Source organism: Anolis sagrei, chromosome 5 (genome assembly GCF_037176765.1).
Source record: "Anolis sagrei isolate rAnoSag1 chromosome 5, rAnoSag1.mat, whole genome shotgun sequence".
NCBI classification, from domain to species: Eukaryota; Metazoa; Chordata; class Lepidosauria; order Squamata; family Dactyloidae; genus Anolis; species Anolis sagrei.
Window position 1 is genome coordinate 66137424 of NC_090025.1, and position 20176 is coordinate 66157599.

At 38.0% G+C, this 20176-nt stretch overlaps 1 protein-coding gene across 3 annotated transcripts in view; it reads left to right on the forward strand.

Annotated features, from left to right (window-relative positions):
* Window positions 1–20176, forward strand: part of STOX2 (storkhead box 2) — a 151280-nt gene that overhangs the window by 113478 nt on the left and 17626 nt on the right. For all 3 annotated transcript variants that reach the window (XM_060778648.2, XM_060778650.2, XM_060778651.2), the window contains exon 2: window positions 14718–14870. In XM_060778648.2, coding sequence (XP_060634631.2) covers window positions 14718–14870 — 153 coding nt within the window. The remainder of the gene's footprint in view (window positions 1–14717; window positions 14871–20176) is intronic.

Here is a 20176-nt window from a genome sequence, read left to right on the forward strand (position 1 = left end):
ACCCTAAACATTTTAAACGTCTTTTAAAAGTAGAAGTATTTCTATGTGTATTTAATTGGTATTTTGTGTTTTTTGAAATACATTGGATTTATATTTGTTTTGAGAATATTTGCCAATTGATTTGGTTGCTGAAAACCCAAATGCTATATATTATATTTTTGAACCTAAACTTTATTTTTAATCAATGTAGTGGATTTTTATTTTTATTTATCCTTGTGATGGCCTTTGTTTGTTTCGCACCAAGAAGATATGTATATTCAGCATTTTCTACTAAGCTATGTCATAATATCACCTCTACAGGAATAGAGTTGTTATAGATTCTTATCAACATAATGAACCACCTCTGTTTATGTAATTTCTATAGCGTTACTGTGCTGTTACAACTCAAAATTTTATGGTTTGTAAGAGACATGCCTCTTGAAGCAGTGAAATTTATATCAAAAGTTGTTTGGGAAAGAGAAGAAAGCAGCCTGACTTATACTATGTCTTTGTTCAAAAGCAATCCCTGCAATATTTTGAAAGTTGTTTCCTCCTCTCATTTTAAAGTTAGAGCTTCTGTGGCAGAATATTCCTATATTTCACTTCATTTTCTGAGTGTCAGTCTAAATGTACAAAAGGAAGACATCAAGTGAAGAATTCCCAAAGTTAAAAAACAAAACAGCAACCAGCCCAATGATACCTGAGCATGGCCACAAAATGTTGGCTAGGTGTTTGAGAGTGGGTGGAGTGGATTGAAAAACAGTGAAGAGTGGACAAGCACAATGCTTCAAGGTTTTTTTCTTCTTCTTTTTCTTTTTTTGCATGTGTCAGCAGGATTTTCCCATGTGTCAGGACACTGTATATGACTACAGCAACTTTCTTCTTTCTTGGAGATTCTCTAGGGACTGGTAGCCAATGATTCAGAACTAGTTTGGGTTCAGAAACCATACCACTCCGAGTAGTATTGAAGGAGAATATCCAGGAAGAGGGAAGGTTTGAGAGGAACATTCTACACCACAGCCCATTGCTCCAGATTCCACATGCAACACTTACAGTTTTCACTGTGTCTGTAGAAATGTACATACACATACACATTGGGTTCATAATATTCTGTTGCCACCATCCTGTCATATAGTTTGTTTGTTATTTGAGATGTTGGAAAGCTTTTTTTCAGAGTTGAGTTTTTTTTTAAATGTGAAAGGGAAAATATGCAATCTGGAGATCAAATAGAATCCTTGGAAGATGACATAAGCAACTTGAATTTTTGAAAAAGTGATTAGATTTGAAGAAGCCTTAAAAGACTTAATTTCTTCAAGCATGAACATATTGAGTTTGGCAATACGCCATCTAATTTTTCTGCTGAATTGTTAGTAGAAGAACCAAAAAATAAATTGATCTGTTTATTATCAGTTAAATCAATTGGTAAGGTCCTCAGACAGAGTTGCTGAACTGTTTTTAACATAAATGTAACTCAAAATATCTCTTGGGGGATTTTATAAATTACTTTCTTGGACTAATTCAATCTCCACCCCAGATATGATACACCAATTACGGTCAGGAAATAATTAAAATCTACAGAAGAATAAATTTTCTGGAACTGCTAACCCAGCATCAACATAAACTTTGGATAAAATTGTTAATGAAGCCTCATCCAAATAGGATATTTTAGTGAGGTTTTGTTTTGTTTTGCTAAACTTATAAACTAGGTATTTTACAACGTGGTTATATCGAGAGTTTTAGCCAACACATTCCCTTTCAGCCACTTGCAATATATAGTTTTCCAAGCAGACAAAAACAACCCAAAGTCAACATCAACAACTGGATCAAAAACAGAGATATCAGCCAACCTATTACAATTCGCAACTGAGTTTTTCTGTTAAGGTCAAACCTTCAGGATTTGAGTCCAATTTGTAATATTTGGGATTTTTCACCCATTCCACTGGCCATAAGAGTTTTATGTGCAATATTTGGTTATTTTTCGCATTTGGTACTTTGAGATATAGAGAACCCATTTGTACAAAAAACAAGGGTTGAGATCCTGTTGGTCAAAGTAACCATTGTAGGCTAAGACAGTAGCGATTGGAGGAGTAAAATGAATGTGCCCACGATGGGGATGGAGGTGGAGAAGGCAGAAGAAACTGATGCTGTCAGAAAGACCACTGCTGTGCTGGTAGGGCAGATTTTTCTGTCAACACTGACAGCTTTCTCTGCCTTTTCCATGCTGTTCCACATTCCTTCAAGAAGTGCACTGTGGCAGTCTAATGAACCATTGTGCCAATGAAAAGCATCATTCCAGCCATTGTTTTTTTACACAAAGCAATGCTTTTTCACAAAGCACACAACTTTACCCAGAACACTATGGTTGTTTTGCATACGCCCGCAGGTTCATTGGAACACGCAAGTCACCTCACCAGACAAGGTGACAATCCATTGAGGGGGGGCATAAAATAAACCAGATGTGTGTTCACAAATGAATTTCTCATAAAATATACTTAACTGTAAAAACATTCATAGTAGTCTGAGGGGTTTTTCATCAAATAGTAATGTTTGCAACCATTCTTTATATTTCTGTTCTACACCGACAAATGGTCCTGTAGACATATAGTATTTTAATCCCCTGAAATACATTAGAATTCCCATGAATATTCCACAGAATTCACTCAGGGCATGTTTTACATACATGTGGAGTAAGACTAATTTACATTGTAAAAAATAAGTCTTGAGATCTGATGTAGGCAAGTGTCTTGGTAATTCCAACAATTATGAGCAGGTTATAGGACAATATTGGGGCGTAATCAAAACATTTAAAATCAAGCCCTCAAGAAAGTAGACCAAATTGCTAGTTTATCATTTACACATATAAATTAATTTTAAACACGACACATGCACACACAGCAAAAAAGAAGAAACTAGTAAAGGCAGGCATTTTGTAGCTTTATGTTTATCAGCTTCATAAACAGAAAAATCTTGATAATTTGATTGAATATTATTAACCAGGATCTGGTAACTCTCTTTGAAAAGTTTATGAATAAGAGACAGAGTGAGCCTGCTTTTCAGTTATTAGTAGTTTATATATGGTTTCCAGTGGTTCATGCAGTCTTGAATTTGGTATATTTGAAAAGGTTCACTGAAATGTCAAAGCCATATATTAGCATAGTGGGTTACTCTTCTTATTTTATTTTTATTTTTGTGATGCTTATTAAATTCTTATTGTCAATATATCGTTTTTCCCCCAAGGAAGCTAAAAATATTAAAAGAGCCCAAAGTTAAACAAAAAGATATACTCGTACAACTAGGTAATCCCCTCAGTTGGCCCACACGTGTTTTGCCATGCATGCCATAAAATAGTGAACATTACATCCTAATGACTTCATATAAGTTTTTCATCATGGTCTGTGTGAATCATACAATTAGATATTTGTGCCTGTGCAACTTCTCTAAGAGATAATTTTTTTATACAACAGATTCAAGGAACATGCTTTCTCCTATGTATGTGTTTCAGTTTCTTAAAATCACTTATTTAACTATTTAATATTTTAATGTGATAATACATAGAACAAATGAATTTTTGTTAACAATCTTTGTGTAAATCTGTATATATAGATTGAATCGTCTTATACTTGGGACCAGAAGTTTTTTGGATTTGGAAATACAGTAGGCCCTTGATATACGGTATTCTGGAGTTTAGCTCCAGGACCTCCCGTTGATGCTCAAGTCACATTATATACAATAGGGCAGTAAAATAATATCTGCAATAACACGAGGCAGGTGTGGCAGAGGATTCAACAAATCACTAACTGTAAATAACATTCCTGCTGAGGGGGATGCCTCATTGGTAGAGAAGTTGAATCACTTTTTTGCCCGCTTTGAAGTAAGCCCACCAGAGGTAGCTGGAATTCAGCCAGGCAGTTGCAGCTCCCACTTCACCATAGAGGAACATGAAGTAAGGGGTGTTTTGAGGGTTGTGAATCCTAGGAAGGCCACTGAACCAGATGGCTTTTCTGACCGGGTACTTAATAATAATATTTATTTATTTGATCAGTCATATGACCATTTCAAATTAGAACACGAGTAAAAAACAAGGCAACAAGGTGAAGACAGCAGCCGACCTTCTATTTATAGTCAGAATCCTGGTTCTTCTTTCAGGAAATCTGCTCTTTTCTTAATAGCTTTCAGAATAAAAAGGCTTACTCTGATTATGCTGGATCTTTCCTGCCCTTGCAAGAAGGGATGTCAGAATATCATTTCTGTTGGGGGACCTGCAGTTGGATAATATTGGATGTAAATATCTATCTCGCAGTTCAGAATATGCTGGACAGTCAGTGACCGGGTACTTAAAGACTGTGCTGACCAATTGACCGGTGTTTTTACTTGGAGTTTTACCTGGTCTTTATCTCAGTTTATTATCCCATCTTGTTTGAAGGCCTCCATCTTTGTTTCGTTACCAAAGAAGTTCTCTACTGGTAATTTTCAGGACTACAGACCATTGGCACTCATTTCCATGAAAAACTGGTCTGTAGCCATCTCATTTCTTGTCTTCCACATACATTGTACAAACATCAGTTTGCATATAGAGCCAACAGATTGACAGAGGATGCTGTAGCCAGCACGCTCCACACTGCTCTGACCCACCTGTAACGATGGAACTATGTGAGGATGCTTTTTGCACACTTTAGTTCCTCGTATAACAATCTTCCCACATAGACTGGTGTCTAAACTCATGAATATTGGCTTGTCACATTCAGTCTTTTCCTGTATTATGGACTTCTTGTCTGGATATTCCCAGAGGGTTGGATTAGGTAATCGTACCTCACCAGCTCTCACTGGCAACACTAGGACGCCACAGGGCGGTGTGTTGAGTCCTCTGCCTTTGTCGTAGCCCTGCACAGCATCTCTAAATATAAACAGCCACTCACTACTCTTGTCGTAACCAGTCCAGGGTCCAAGCTAATGCTGATTAAGACAACAAACTATGCAAGGGTATTCCAAAAGTCATAGTTATTAGTTCTTTCCAAAAGTCCTCACCAAATGCACTGCAGGGGTAGCTTCCTCAATGTCAAGCTGCAGCTGTTGTTCTTGCTGTGCTCATATGCTGGGCCTCGCAGCTCTTCATCTTTGTCTGTATTGCAGACCCTGACAGCTTTACACTTTCAACACCTGTGATTGTACCCCCATCCACTATAGCAGTACCATTACCAAATTTGCAGATGATACAATTGTGGTGGGGCTTATCTCTGAAGGTAATGAGGCTGCCTATCGGGATGAGGTGAATTGGCTCATAATTTTGGTGTACAGGGGACAGTAATCTATTTATAGTGGACCACAAAAATAACAGACCAGAAATTCGGTCCTTGGACATAAATGGAGATCAAGTGGAGCAGGTGGCCAGATTTAAGTTCCTGGCAGTTACTGTGAAGGAGGATCTGACCTGGGGTACCCATACAGCATCATTGGTTAAGATGTGTACTACCTGAGACTTCTAAGGAACCAACAACTGAATGAAAAACTTCTGGTGATTTTCTATCACTGTGCAATAGAGGGTGTCCTAACCTACTGCATCTGCACACAGTTTGGTAACTGCACAGTGGCAGATAGGAAGGTGCTCAAAAGGGTCACTATGACTGCACAGGGAATCATTGGTTGCCCTCTCCCCTGTTTGAAAAGCTTAAGAAATTATTGGGGATCCATCTCAACCAGCATATTCTTTTTTTGAATTATTGCCATCTAACAGATGGTACAGAGTGACAAAGACAAGAACAAACTGAGAGATAGCTTTTATCCTAGAGCTGTTGCTATGTTGAACTCCATGGTTTCACATGATGTGGCCTTGGGGGCTGTGCGGTAGTGGTTGGGGTATGGAGGGATGATTGTGTTGTTTTGTGGTGTGTGCTGGGGAAGGCAATGACAATAAAACTCTTATATTCTATCCTGTTATATAAAATGGTCAAATCAAAGTTTACTTTTTGGATTGAAAAATATATTTTCAAGCCATGGATTTTGAATTCGTGGCTACAGAGGACCCGACCTTTTATTTGCATGTACTTAATGAATGAAAGGTGGTTAGTCGAAGGGGCTGCTCCCATCCTGTACCTGCTTAGTTTGTCCTTAACGGGAAAGAGAAGGTAATGAGGAGTCTGCTTACATAAGTCTCTTGTAAAAACAGACATCAAACGTTCTTCCTGGGCTGTCAACACATTTTCCACCCTTCTAACAAAGTAGTTAGGAAGGGAGGGAAAGTCTTTCCCCTGTGAGTCTTTTTTATTCTCTTTGGGCTGGATACAAAAGGCAACCATTGAGGGCCCCTTCATGCTTACACTTGTGACCATTTCAAAGGGGTCTTCCTTGCCATGTGCAGCCAGGTGGAAGATGAGCGTGAAAATGTCTGGAACACCTGCCTTTTTATAGAGGCTTTGCGTAAGTAGAATCCTCTCCCCTTCCCTCTCTTCTTTTTTCTATCAGAGAACCTTGAAGAAAATTCAGTGGGGACTGAATGTGTGACTAGCCCTTTTACCCAAAAGTGAAAGTAGATGGCAACAAAAGGTTTCTGGTTTTTGACAAGAAGGGGTTACTCAACCTGTACCATATACTTTGCTTTCTTTTTCCTATCTATAAAATGGGATAGTGATTCATGATCACTGGATATTTGTACAATAACCTTGTCATTAAAATATGGTTCTGTTTTGAAGTTATTTGTCAACTTAGAAGAAGCATCTTATTTTCTCAAGTGAGTTGTAGTGGACATCTTCAGATAGCTTAGCTAGCATAGTTAGAAAAGCCTCAGGAAGTCTGTGTTTTAAGTTAAGTGTGGTTTCTTTTTTTTTAGAACTTAGAACAAAATATGCAGTCTAGATGCCAAAGCAATTCCACCATAATTCTTAGCTGGCTCTTTAATTTGGAACATAAACATTTGTAAGCTGAGTATCGTAATGTAATATCAAAAGACAGCAACTTGAAACATATATCATATAAGTTAATGGAAGCCATATGGTTGATTTTTCCACCACCACCATCACCCAAAGTTGTGGCATTTAGAAGTCTTAACTTTTTATTAAGATCAAAAAGTTTAATTTTTGATACTGGATTTTTCCCTGAACGAATGTAGTGAATACCTCTTTAAGGATCTGAAAAGCATGTCTCTTGTGATGATCAATTAAGTTGAAAATCAAAGCTTTTTTCTTCCTGAACATTTCAAAAGTTAACTATAATTTCACAATAGGTCATAATTTTGTCATTCCAAGATGTATTTCAGATAAAATAAAGAGTTTAGAGTAGCAGAATCAAAATAGTTTCTATGTATGCAATAGGCATTTAATAATATTCTGTTCAGTAGTGCAAAATATTTTCACTACAAAATATTAAGCGCCTTCTTAGTCACACAACCAAATGCTTTGGCCACAATCCTCTTGTTTTGCTGTAGCAGTTTAACACAGATATTCCTATGTCAGATACCCAGCACACTATGCAAAGTGTCCATAAGCCTATTGTTATGAATATGTTCTATTCAACAGTAACACCTGTCCTATGTGTTTATATTCACGAGTACAGTAGCTATGATTCAATCTAGAGCAGCATATGGAGAACAGGTGGGCCTAGACATGTGGAATAAGTCTTTTAGAGAACAATCCCACTTTGTCAGACAAATGATGAGGAGGGTTAAGAGTGCATTTATTTTTATTTTTAAAAGCAATGAGTGCAGTCATTGTTATCAAATCATAGAGGGATATTGCCTACAGAGTCCCATGAGTGAATCCTCTTCTCTTTTGAGATGTACTCGTGAAAGCCTTCCTCGGTATCTCTCTAAGTGGAGGAGGTGTAAATAAAGGTTTCACAGATCATTTATGTGAAATGTGACTGCTTCCTTGTATAAAGAACAATAACAGTTGCTCTTGTTATTATTTGCTTTCAATGTGACTTTCACTTACTGTGAAATAATAATCATTATCATAATAATGAAGAATGAGACACCTCCAAGCCTTGGTCATCTCCAGTTTTGCTCGAGTCTTGCAAATTCAGGGCCTCCTTTATTGAATCAGTCCATCTGTAATGTTTCTTTCTCCTTTCCTACTGTTTTCTACTTTAATGAACTATCATCTTTTCTAGTGAGTCAATCCTTTCATTATTTGATACTTTCAGTTTTGTTATTTTGACTTCCAGTGGGAGATTGGGGTTGATTTGCTTTAGGATCCACTTGTTTGACTATTTGGCTGTCCATAATGTGTGTATAGGCCTGGGCGGTTTCGTTCGTTAATTTTGTAATTTGTTAATTATTCGTTATTTTTATTAATTACGAAACGATTACAAAACACATTTTCAAACCCGGAAGGGTTTAAAAATAACGAAACGGCATCCCCCATACTTTTAATGAGCTTCCGCCCGTTTCGGAAATGGGATGGAGGATGCTGGTGCCCTGGGAGGCCGGAGCCAATCAGCAAGCAAGCAGTGCACCGTGGCAGTGTCTGATTGGCCGGCAAGGCCTTTAAAAGCGGCTCCGTGTGGCCGCGGAGCTCATTTGTTGCGCGGAGGCGAGGGAGGAGAGAGGTCCGGGAGGGCTGCTTGTGCTTGCTTTGGGTTGGCTTGGCTTGGCTTGGGTAGGAAAAAGACTTGCATTGGGTTGGCTTCGTTGGAAAAGACTCTTCTGTGTGTGCTGTCGATTGCCCTGTCTTTTGGCTGTGTTAGGTCTACATCAGGGCCAGTTTTTGGTTAATTTTCCATTTTTGAATATTTTTTAAAAATACCTGTGTTTTATTCTTTAAAAAAAATACAAAAAATATTCTAAAAAAAGAAAAGACTCTTCTGTTGGTTTGTGCTGTTTATAGAGCATTTTGTTTATAGAGCATTTAGCATTGTTTATATTTTGTTTATAGAGCATTTAGCATTGCGCCATCGTTAAAATCGCATTTTAACGAATCGATTCGTTATTATTTTAATAGTGAATCGATTCGTATTTAATAACGAAGTTTCGGAAGTCGCTTTGCGCATGCGCAAATCGCGTTCACCATATTAACAAATCGATTCGTTTTAACCTTGACGAATCGACCCCCGCACCAATAACGAAGCTTCGGAAGTGATTTGCGCATGCGCGGGGGGTCCGCCATCTTAACGAATCGATTCGTAAATATTTACGAAATTTCATAAATACCGAAACTTTTTTTTGGGAAAATTTTGTAATTATTTTAAATATCGAAACAAAAAAAACACCCCAATTACAAATCGATTTTAGAAACAAATTTTTGCGTTGTTACCCAGGCCTATGTGTGTAGAAATCTCTTTCAAAACAACTTTCTTCACTGCCCAGCCTTCACAATCAAAATACTGTCATGGTTTATTCTGACTTTCTCTTTTAATGGTGTATTATTAAACTTGAGGAGCTGCTTATCTAAGTTCTAGTGTTCATCTGATTTCTAGATCACAGTCTAGACACCAAATAGAAAGAAGCAGTTCAAACAAATAAAAAACATTGTAATATATAGTATTGTGAAAAATTCAAACACAATAAGCAAACACCTTTAAATATGTCTAATAACCAACCATCTGATACAATATAGTGTAATGAAAACACTTTCAAAAATCATATTAATACAAAACAGAATGACACCAATAACCAAGCATTAAAAATGTAAATATTAGGACAGCCTATCCTCCCTTAAAAATTCTCCAAATAAAACCTAAAGGCAATGAAATATAGGTTATCACATTCAATATAGCAAGGGCAGTAGCGCAATGTGAAAATCCATAATAAACAAAGTAGTCAATCTATTCCATGCAAGGCCATCTATATACAGCCCACAAGCCTTGTATAATTGGCAAAATATGAGGAATAGGTGTACAAGCTGTAATGATTAGCTGAACCCTAACTATTTCCAGAAATATAGAGCCATTTCAATGAGTCTTCATTAGTAGTTAGCAGAAAATAGCATTATCCACAATTATCCCAAGGTCATGGATTGAATATTCCAGATTTCAAAGATTCTGAAGGGTGTAGAAATAAATCATAGTAGATACATAATATAATAAAAGCCGGATGTAAAACAAAGATTATTGTACAATTACCACCTCACAAATGAAATAAGCAATATTTGCATTTTATAGAGAGGTATATACAAATATAGATGTTACTCATTTTCATAAAAATCAACTCAGGTTAATGAGTATCACAGAGCTGCCAAGCTTTTAGGAGACTAAAGGCACAAGTTGAACAAAGACATGTACATAATCATAATCCAAAAAACAACGTCGAAACCTTTCACTTGAAAAATAACTGGTAGAAAGTAGAGATAAAACCTGTTAAAATACCATGGATATCTTCTCAATTTGCAGTTTCTCAAGTCGCTTCTGACACAACCAAAAAAACAATACAAAACAAAACCATGGATATGGCAGATAAAAGGGGTTTGTTTTTTTTAAAAGAAAATTGATAAATCTAAACTAGTGGTCCTTGACTTGTGGGTCTCCAGATGTTTTGGCCTTCAGCTCCCAGCAATCCTAACCACTGGTAAACAGGCTGGGATTTCTGGGAGTTATAAAACAAAACACCTGTATTTTGGCCACTGTGCATTATTGTCCTGCAGAGACATGATGTTATTAGATTTGACACTAAACTGCTATTTATTTATCGTGTCAGGGGCAACCAGACAATTGTATTACATTTCTAACAGAACAAAACAAACAAACAGACAAAACACAAAATTTGCAAGCTTGGTGGTTGATTAAATGTCCTTTGACCAGTATCTGGCCACTTGGAGTGCCTCTGGTGTTGCCGCAAGGAGGTCCTCCATTGTGCATGTAGCAGGGCTCAAGTTGCATTGCAGCAGGTGGTCAGTGGTTTGCTCTTCTCCACACTCGCATGTCATGGATTCCACTTTGTAGCCCCATTTCTTAAGGTTGGCTCTGCATCTTGTGGTGCCAGAGCGCAGTCTATTCAGCGCCTTCCAAGTCGCCCAGTCTTATGTGTGCCCAGGGGGAGTCTCTCATTTGGTATCAGCCATTGGTTGAGGTTCTGGGTTTGAGCCTGCCATTTTTGGACTCTCGCTTGAAGCAGCTCCAGAAGCAACTAAACTACTGATACTATAGATTAATACCTGATCAGTGCACCTTAGTATTTATCATCCTCCCCTCTAAAAAACATGATAATCTCGGTAGTTTCCATGAAACTCTGGAAGAATATGCAGTGTTGTGATGGTTATTTTATGGAAGCCTTCCTTTTCCTTCCATTTTAAAAAAGTTGTGCCATTGAAAGCCCAGTGTGGCAGCTGGCAATTTTGTTCTGACATCCGTTCCCATAGGTTTACTAGGGTGCTGGGGAACTTGAAGCAGCCTGTTTTGAATCAGTTACAGGCATTACCTATCTATTTTTAGGTTCAGTTCAAAGTGCCTGGGAATCTGATACCCAAAACAACTATCTGTGTCTGTGTAAGGCCACAGGTCAGCTGGGATTGCATTAGCAAACATCAGTTGCTGTTCCATTGTTATGGCACATGAAAATGTCATCCAGATGTTTCTTGAGATAGGTTGTAAGCTCCCACAAGCTCTTGCCAAAGATATTTCGAAATCCATATCTTTATTAGTGTTTAGGAATTGATAAAGTGGTTTTCTTTTCAAGTGGTATTTGGACTATGTTGTTGAAGTCTTTCATGGCCAGAATCACTGGGTTGCTGTGAGGTTTCTGGTTTGTATGGCCATGTTCCAGAAGCATTCTCTACTGACATTTCACCCACATCTATGGCAGGCATCCTCAGAGGTTGTGAGATCTGTTGGAAACTAGGCAAGTGAGGTTTATATATCTGTGAAAGGTCCAGGTTGGGAGAAAGAACTCATGTCTACTTGAGGCAAGTGTGAATGTTGCAATTGCCCACCATGATTAGCACTGAATGGCCTAGCAGCTGCTTGCTGCCTGGGGAATCATTTGCTGAGAGGTGTTAGCTGGCCCTGAATGATTCTTGTCTGGAATTCCTGGTTTTTGAGTGTCTCTCTTTATTTACCGTCCTGATTTTAGATTTTTTTAATACTGTCGCCTAGATTTTGTTCACTTTCATGGTTTCCTCCTTTTTGTTGAAATTGTCCACATGCTTGTAGATTTCAGTGGCTTCCCTGTGTAGTCTGACATAGTAGTTCTTAGAGTGGTCCAGCATTTCTGTATTCTCAAATAATATGCCAGGCTTTGAAGCTGCAAGAACATTCAATGCTAATCAAGGTGGTCAATTGCAACATACACACTTGCCTTAAGTAGTCAAGAGTATTTTCTCCTACCCTGGACATTCCACAGATATATAAACCTCACTTGCCTAGTTTCCAACAGACCTCACAACCTCTGAGGATGCCTTTAGGATGCCTTGCCTAGTTTCCAACAGTCCTCACAACTTCTGAGGAATCTTTAGGAGAGAATGCTTCTGGAACATGGCCATACAGCTCGGAAAACTCACAGTAACCCAGGTATTTGGACTGGTTCTGGGCCTAAATCTATAGTTCCACTGACTATGTTGACTTACCATGTGTCCATTAGTTTAAACTTTAATGGAACAATTAAATTGAGAAGGAGGTCCCAGTCGGGGTTGGCTTGACATGCCTTCCTCTTGGCACATATCTCTCTTTCGCCCTCCATTCGTGCCTGTTCAAACTCTACAGCACTGCTGATCACAGCTGACCTCCAGCTAGAGCGCTCAAGGGCCAGGGCTTCCCAGTTCTCGGTGTCAATGCCACTGTTTTTAAGGTTGGCTTTGAACCCATCTTTAAATCTCTTTTCCTGTCCACCAACTTTCCATTTTCCGTTCTTGAGTTCGGAGTAGAACAACTGCTTTGGGAGATGGTGGTCGCATTCAGACAACATGGCTGGCCCAACGGAGTTGATGGCGGAGGACCATTGCTTCAATGCTAGTGGTCTTTGCTTATTCCAGCATTGTCCACCTGTCTTCCCAAGAGATTTGCTGGATTTTTTGGAGGCAACATTGATGGAATCGTTCAGGAGTTGCATGTGACAGTTCTGTAGACAGTTCACATTTCACAGGCATATAGCAGGGTTGGGAGGACAATAGCTTTATAAACAAGCACTATGGTATCCCTACGGATGTTCCGGTCCTCAAACACTCTGTACTTCATTTGGAAAAATGCTGCACCCGCAAAGCTCAGGCGGTGTTATATTACAATGTCAATCTTGACTTTTGTGGAGAGGTGGCTGCCAAGGAAGCAGAAGTGGTCAACATTTTCTAATGTTACACCATTAAGCTGTATTTCTGGCATTGGAGAGGGATTGGCTGGTGACTGCTGGATGAGCACTTCGGTTTTCTTGATGTTCAATGACAGGCCGAGCTTCTCGTACGCTTCTGAGAAGGCGCACAGACGCTGTCATCAGCATATTGGAGTTCTATAACAGATGTTGTAGTCTTCGGACTGTGCTTGGTCTGGAACCTCCCCCGTGGTCACTCCTGGGAGTGCACGACTCCAGTCATTGCGCCCGCACGTTCATTGGAATGCGCAAGCCCCTTCACCACAACAAGGTGACAGTCCATCAACTGTCACGACAAGGTGACATTCCTCACTCGCATACTTATTAGGGTAAGGGAAAGGGGATGGACAGGGGAGCAGAAGGAGAGGGCATGTGCATTACCTTGCTTACTTACTTGGGCAGGAGGGGGAAAGGGAATGGGATGGGGGAGTGAGAAGAGGAAAGGCACATGTGTTGCTTTCTCACTCACTCACTTGGGTGAGAGGGGGAAGAAAATGGGGCAGGAGAGTAGGAGGAGAGAGAGTGGGTAGGGCATGGGTCTCCAAAGGGCGTGGGAAAGGGTTGAGAAGGAGGAAAGGGCTCAAGATAGGCAGGCAAGAGATATTACAGGACAAGGAAAGGACACTGAGAAGGGACTGTGGCAGCTACTATTACAGCAGTGGTCTCAGCTTAATAGGGTCTACAGATCCAGCCTAGAGCAATTCCTGCTGGAATTCCCTATTAATTCCACACCCACAGAGAGCTCCTGTGGGAGCAAATGCCACAACCCCTCCCACTGCCCTTGCCCTCATCCTGCTGTAACATGCAACCTGCCCAGGTAACCGGAGGAGAGCAAGAGCCAATCTCCTTCAGTGATATTGTCTTTTGCTTAAGATCTCCATGTTTTTTCCACTTTTATAGGGATCTGTGCTTCTCTGACCTCTGAAAGTTAAGGGATGACTGTGTTCCTATCACTTGTTGTTTCAGTATAACTTTCTGTCATATTCTCAATATTGGTCCTTTTCAAATAGGGGAAAAACCGATTCCAAATCTGTGCCATTTGATTTTTATACCATAGATAAAAGTGAGCAATTAGCTGTGTCTACTTGGAATTTTCAGAAATTGTCCATCAATTTGTTTTGTAGGACATATTTAAAATATGAAATAAGTTTTGTTTTGATGTTGTATTTAATGTTGTGTGGTTTTATCATTTTATGTATTTTATATTAAAATTGTTTTTATGGTTGTTTACTGCAAGCTACCAAGAGTAATTTTATGTTTTGGAGCTGTAAATAAATATATTCAAGTAAATGAATACAACAATAGGTTAATACATACTTAATCCCTCCCCAGATTCCCCTTCATTAAGCCCAAGGTCCTAGCCTGGGTGGATTGGGGGAAGCAAAGTATGAATAAGGGGGTGGATAGATGGATGTATAGTAAAAATATGATGAAAACACCATTCTATCTCCATAGAGACATTCTAACTTAATGATACTTGAGCAAAGTACTTGCCTGAAAGTCTCTTTTCTTTCTGCAGGTGATGTATCACCCATCAGTATGTCTCCCATCAGTCAATCACAGTTTATCCCGCTTGGGGAAATCCTTTGCTTAGCCATCTCTGCAATGAACTCAGCACGAAAACAAGTCACACAAGAAGCACTAATGGAACACCTTACAACCTGTTTTCCAGGTAGAGTATATGCTGCTTTCATTAATTTCCAAATTGCAAATTATGGTAGCTTGATGCCTCTTTTTACCTCCATGGGTTCATCCAATGAATCCTGATATTTAGAATTATCTGTTATAGTACTTGAAGTGCAGTGCTAGGCCTCCATACCAAATAATTTCAAGTATGTCACTAAACTACAAATGGAAGGATTCTGTATAACAATTAAAGTGGTATCAAAATGCTATAATTTTATGGTATGGATATATTCCTAGTTAAACTGGAGCTCAATTTAGCTCAGTATTGTTGTCTCTAATGAGCTATGGCTCACTTCTAGGATTCTTTCCTAGGCCCATCTAGAAATCCCTAGTATTCTTTTGTGGTCAAACATTAAAATAGTAATTACGCCTGACCCTGATTGACTTCCAAAATTAGGCATGATTTATATGTTTATGGCAGTGTGGTCATAGTGTTGTGCAGTTCAATGTGCAGTTCATCTTCAGCAGCTGTTGATTCACAGAATTGAATCTACATGCACTTAGAGAAAATAATTCATTTTTAAGAATCCTAAAAATGATCTGTGCAGTGTAGATACACTGTGGACAAATAGCAAGCAATCAAGTATTTTCCTTATGATCTGTCTGAAAACATGATAAAGAGAGGAAGAATAATGCTCCATAATAAAAGTATTCTTTAGTGAAGGTACTATTGTAGTAATACATCAAGAACAAAGTTGGTTTGAATTGTATTAGTGTCAACAGTACTGAAATGCTCAGAAGAAAATAGAGTTAAATAAAAACTGGTACATTCAACAATAGAGAAGATATGTTGAGATATATAGGTAGAGAAACAGCAACCAATCCAAAGAAAGAAGGAAGGAAGGAAAGAAAGAAAGAAAGAAAGAAAGAATCACAGAGTTTCTTACTGGTCTTGTGACTATTTATTTATTTATTTATTTGTATCTCACCCTGAAGGGGACTCAGGGTGGCCATACAAACAGTTTGATGCCGCATATACACATACATTGATAATAAAAAGTGCATTAAAATCCAAACCAATTAAAACATAAAAATTAGAACATCACACAATCTAGTTTTTTTTTTTTGTCGTGTCAGAACAACCAGTCAAATAAAAATACATATAATAATCTAGGAAGCATAATAGAATATTCTTCATTATACTTATTTTTATATTAAAGAAAAGAAAAAAGTGAAGAACAGTATTAAAGACTGGTTAAATATTATTCAACTCGGGAATTCTATAATATTTATTAATGTAGCGAAACATTTCTGTTGAAAAAACATCAAGAAGGCAACTAACCACTGATCAAAATAACTTTTATATAGCAGGTGCCAATTGTCTGAGTATACATGTAAGGAAAATGAATATTTACTCTTGAAGAAGTAAACTTGTTATTTCACTGTCACAATAGTTACAAAATGCATATAATATATAAAACATTTTTAAATCCCCCCTAACAGATGCACTGTGTAAGTATTGATATAACTGATGTTTTGAGAAGAGGTCATTTTCTGGCAATAACCATGCTTCATTTTGGTCTCTCTCAAATACTAGAATTCTTACATGTTTTCTTTTGAAATTACTTCCAATTTACACATAGCAACTTGAAATGTGTCTTACATTTAACTGGGTTCACCTTAGGTCAGCCTTCTTTTGTGAGCAGCAAACGAGACATAATCTTCTGTCTGGAAGCTCAGTGGAGGGCATAGTACTCTCTCTTGAGATGCGGAAAATGTACATGTCTGATGATTCAGTGTCCAGACAGATTTTGCTTTTGAATTATTAAGGTACTACATAATCTCAAGTAACACCACTTCGGTTGAGCAGTATTTTCAATTCCAGCTTGCCTGAGTTCTGGAATGTTTTTTTTTTAAAGTAGGAAATTGCCTATAAAATATAGGATTGAGGTTGGTTATTGAAGAATTTTACATACAAAAGTATTCCAAGAAAAGAATAGCTAATTTGATTACTAGTACCCTGATGCTGGGAAGTTTGTGTGCTTTTTTTGTGAGCATTGAACCTTTAGTGTTCTCTTTTCAAGCAACTGTGAAATGGCTATAATACAGTGTTATTTTTCATTTTATTTTTCCTTATTGAATTTAATTAATTACTAATCATTGATTGATCATTATAATCATATTTATTCTTTTTATACTTTATTATTGACAAATGAACATTACACACATACACACGTGTGTGTCTGTTTTGTTTTTAAGATACAAACTTGAACAGCTATAGAAGATCATTTTATTTTTAATTGCTGTTTAATATCTAAGTAGGTGGATTGTTTAGCCAAGATGAATGAGTCTTACTTTGATGGCATGCTAATTATGAAATTTCCAATTCCAAAATGAGAAAACCATTTTGATAGGAATTGCTGATGTTATATTTCATTCCATACCTCTATAAACATTTAAATGAATGTTTATAATTGTTTTTAACTGTAAATGTAACTGTTTATTTTAATGTATGTGTTCAGCATTGAATGTTGCCTGTTGTAAAGCCACCCTGAGTCCCCTTCAAGGGTGAGAAGGACAAGGGACAAATACGTGAAATAAATAAATACCCCAATCCTACCTTCCCATCGCAAACAGCTTCATCTAGATTCAGATTATTATTTAAAGTTGACTTCTTTCTAGCTGGTGTGATGTTCTGGAAAAGTCCATATAGATGACAAAGCCTCTGAAATAAAGTCATGTTTTAACTTAGCCCCTGATTCAGACTTCCAAGAAGAGGACATTCACAACAGGAGCACCATAATATGTCCTCTTTCACATCCTCATGCAGTTTATTTTTCCTACTGCTGTGACACAGATGTGGGCCCTACTGAACTGGGAGTCACCTTCTGCTCGCTGTGTTTATTCAGTTGTTTACAGCTCTTCCACAACTTACTAACTCAAAAAACAAATTCTTATAAAACTTCATATAAATCTGGAGGAGTGTTACATGGTTTAATTTACATAGCTCGTCCAGTAGGATATCTGGTAAGCCAATGGTGTCAAAAGCTGTTGAGAAATCCAGCATCAAGATAGTACAGGTTGAGGCAGCATAACTTCCTTTTTTAAAATGCGCGCCATTCAGTCGGTTGAAGACGTTGCGGAGCGCTAGTGGTCTCGTTTGAGAGGCGGGAGTATAAAGTTTTGTCCTGACACAGTTCAGTCGGCATCATGCATTGGAACTGTGAGGAGCGTGCTTTTGCCGTTGAGGCCTACTTTTTGAGCAGATTTGGAGTGCCCGCTCTCCAGATTTGGCCCCTTGTGATTTTTTTCTATGGGGTTTTTTGAAATCCTGTGTTTATGTGAACTGTCCAAGGACCCTACAAGATTTGAAGACCAACATCCAGGGAGAAATTGCCAACATAATGCCTGCTATGCTGGCAAGAGTCATGACAAATGCCAGAAATCGGTTTACTCAGTGTATGGAGAATGGGGGGCGTCACCTACCTAATTTGATCTTCAAAACTATGTAAAACAAAACTTTAAGTATGCGCCTACATTATAAAATAAATAAATAAAAAATTCTGATTCATACAATGGGTTTTATTAAGTTTTGAAAAAAGGAAGTTATGCTGCCTCAGCCTGTAGTACTTCTCTCATCTTTCAACTGGATTACGTTATCATTCAAGATAACCAGGACTTTCTTAATACTAAGAATTGGTGTGAAACAAGGGTTCAAATAATCTGGTTTTTCCAAGAGCATCTAATATCACCTGTTTAATACACACTGAAGTTCCTTGCCTAGAAAAGGGGTATTAGCAACAGAATTAATTTCCACCATGTATTATATACCTTAAATCCTATCTGGGTAGAAGGAACCTCACTGATTTCTGGTGATACTGGCTGTGCTATCTGGGGAATTTTGGGAGGCATCTTTGTTTGGTTTTCTTTCCCTGTTATGTCTCTTCTGCTCAATTTCATTATAGCAATTTATTTTTGAAGTATTATTTGTATTTCTGTATTTGAACAAAGGATTACTACTGTTGACCTAGAGCATAAATAGGGATAAGCGTGAAACATATTTAGTGTAATACAGTTAAAGCTTCTTTTTCCTTCTGATGATGTTGAAAGAATGTAGCACATTCTCACACATATTGTAGCAATTTTTTTCTATTAGTCAGTTTTTCTTGTACTCTTTTAATTGCAAGCAGGAAAATGATCTGAAAGTCTGCATTATGAGGATAATAGCTTCAACACATGCACTAGGGAGGCTGGTGAAACAAGCCTGGTTTGTTTCTATAAGATTACTTTTAGTTGATGAGAATTTTCATAAAATTAATTTATTGCTTGGTTATTTATTGCCAGGGCAGAATTAATAAAGTTCAAAAATATGATTACTATGGAAATTTTCAGTTTGAGTCATATCTTATACTGCAGTTGCAGAATTGTTCTGTTTGTTTATTAAAGCAGCAATGATTTTGTGGAAAAGAACACAGTCAAAGGCTACTGTCTTCATATTGAAGCAATTTCTTAAAGACTTATTGTCCAGTTCTGGCATAAAATCTCTACAATTTCTGCAGTCAACCTGTTCCGCTTTCCAGCCCTCTCATCTGCTACTAATCTTTATTCAGGATTAAATCAAGGTCTACATCTAACATTTTGCATGTACACCTACCTTCAGCCTTCCTGTTCACTTGTGGTGATCTCAGCCATTTCACAGGATTTTCTTGAACAAAGAATATTCAGAGATCGTTTGCTAGTTACTTCTTCTGACATATAGCCTCCTGCATCTGGTATGCATTGGCACTCTTCCATTCAAGTACTAACAAGAGCTAACCCTTTTCGCTTCCAGTTTCAGATGAGATCTATTCCTTTAGGGCAGGGGTACTCAAACTAAGGCCTGGGGTCGGATACGGCCCTCCAAGGTCATTTATCCAGCTCACACTCATGGTCAACCTAAGTCTGAAACGACTTGAAAGCACACAACAACAACAATCCTATCTCATCAGCCAAAAGCAGGCCCGCACTTCCCATTGAAATACTAATAAGTTTATATTTCTTTAAATTGTTCTTCATTTTAATTATTATATTGTTTTAAGTTTTTTTTTGCACTACAAATAAGATATGTGCCGTGTGCATAGTAATTCATTTTTTTTCCAAATTATAATCCGGCCCTCCAACAGTTTGTGGGGCTGTGACCTGGCCCTCTGTTTAAAAAGTTTGAGACCCCCTGCTTTAGGGCATTTGGACATTAGTATTGGAGGAAAATAATATGGTATGGATCAAGCATCCCTTTTCTATTGCAATGCACGCTACGTGGGGCTTCCCTTGAAGACGACCCGGAAACTTCAATTGGTCCAATGTTCGGCCAGA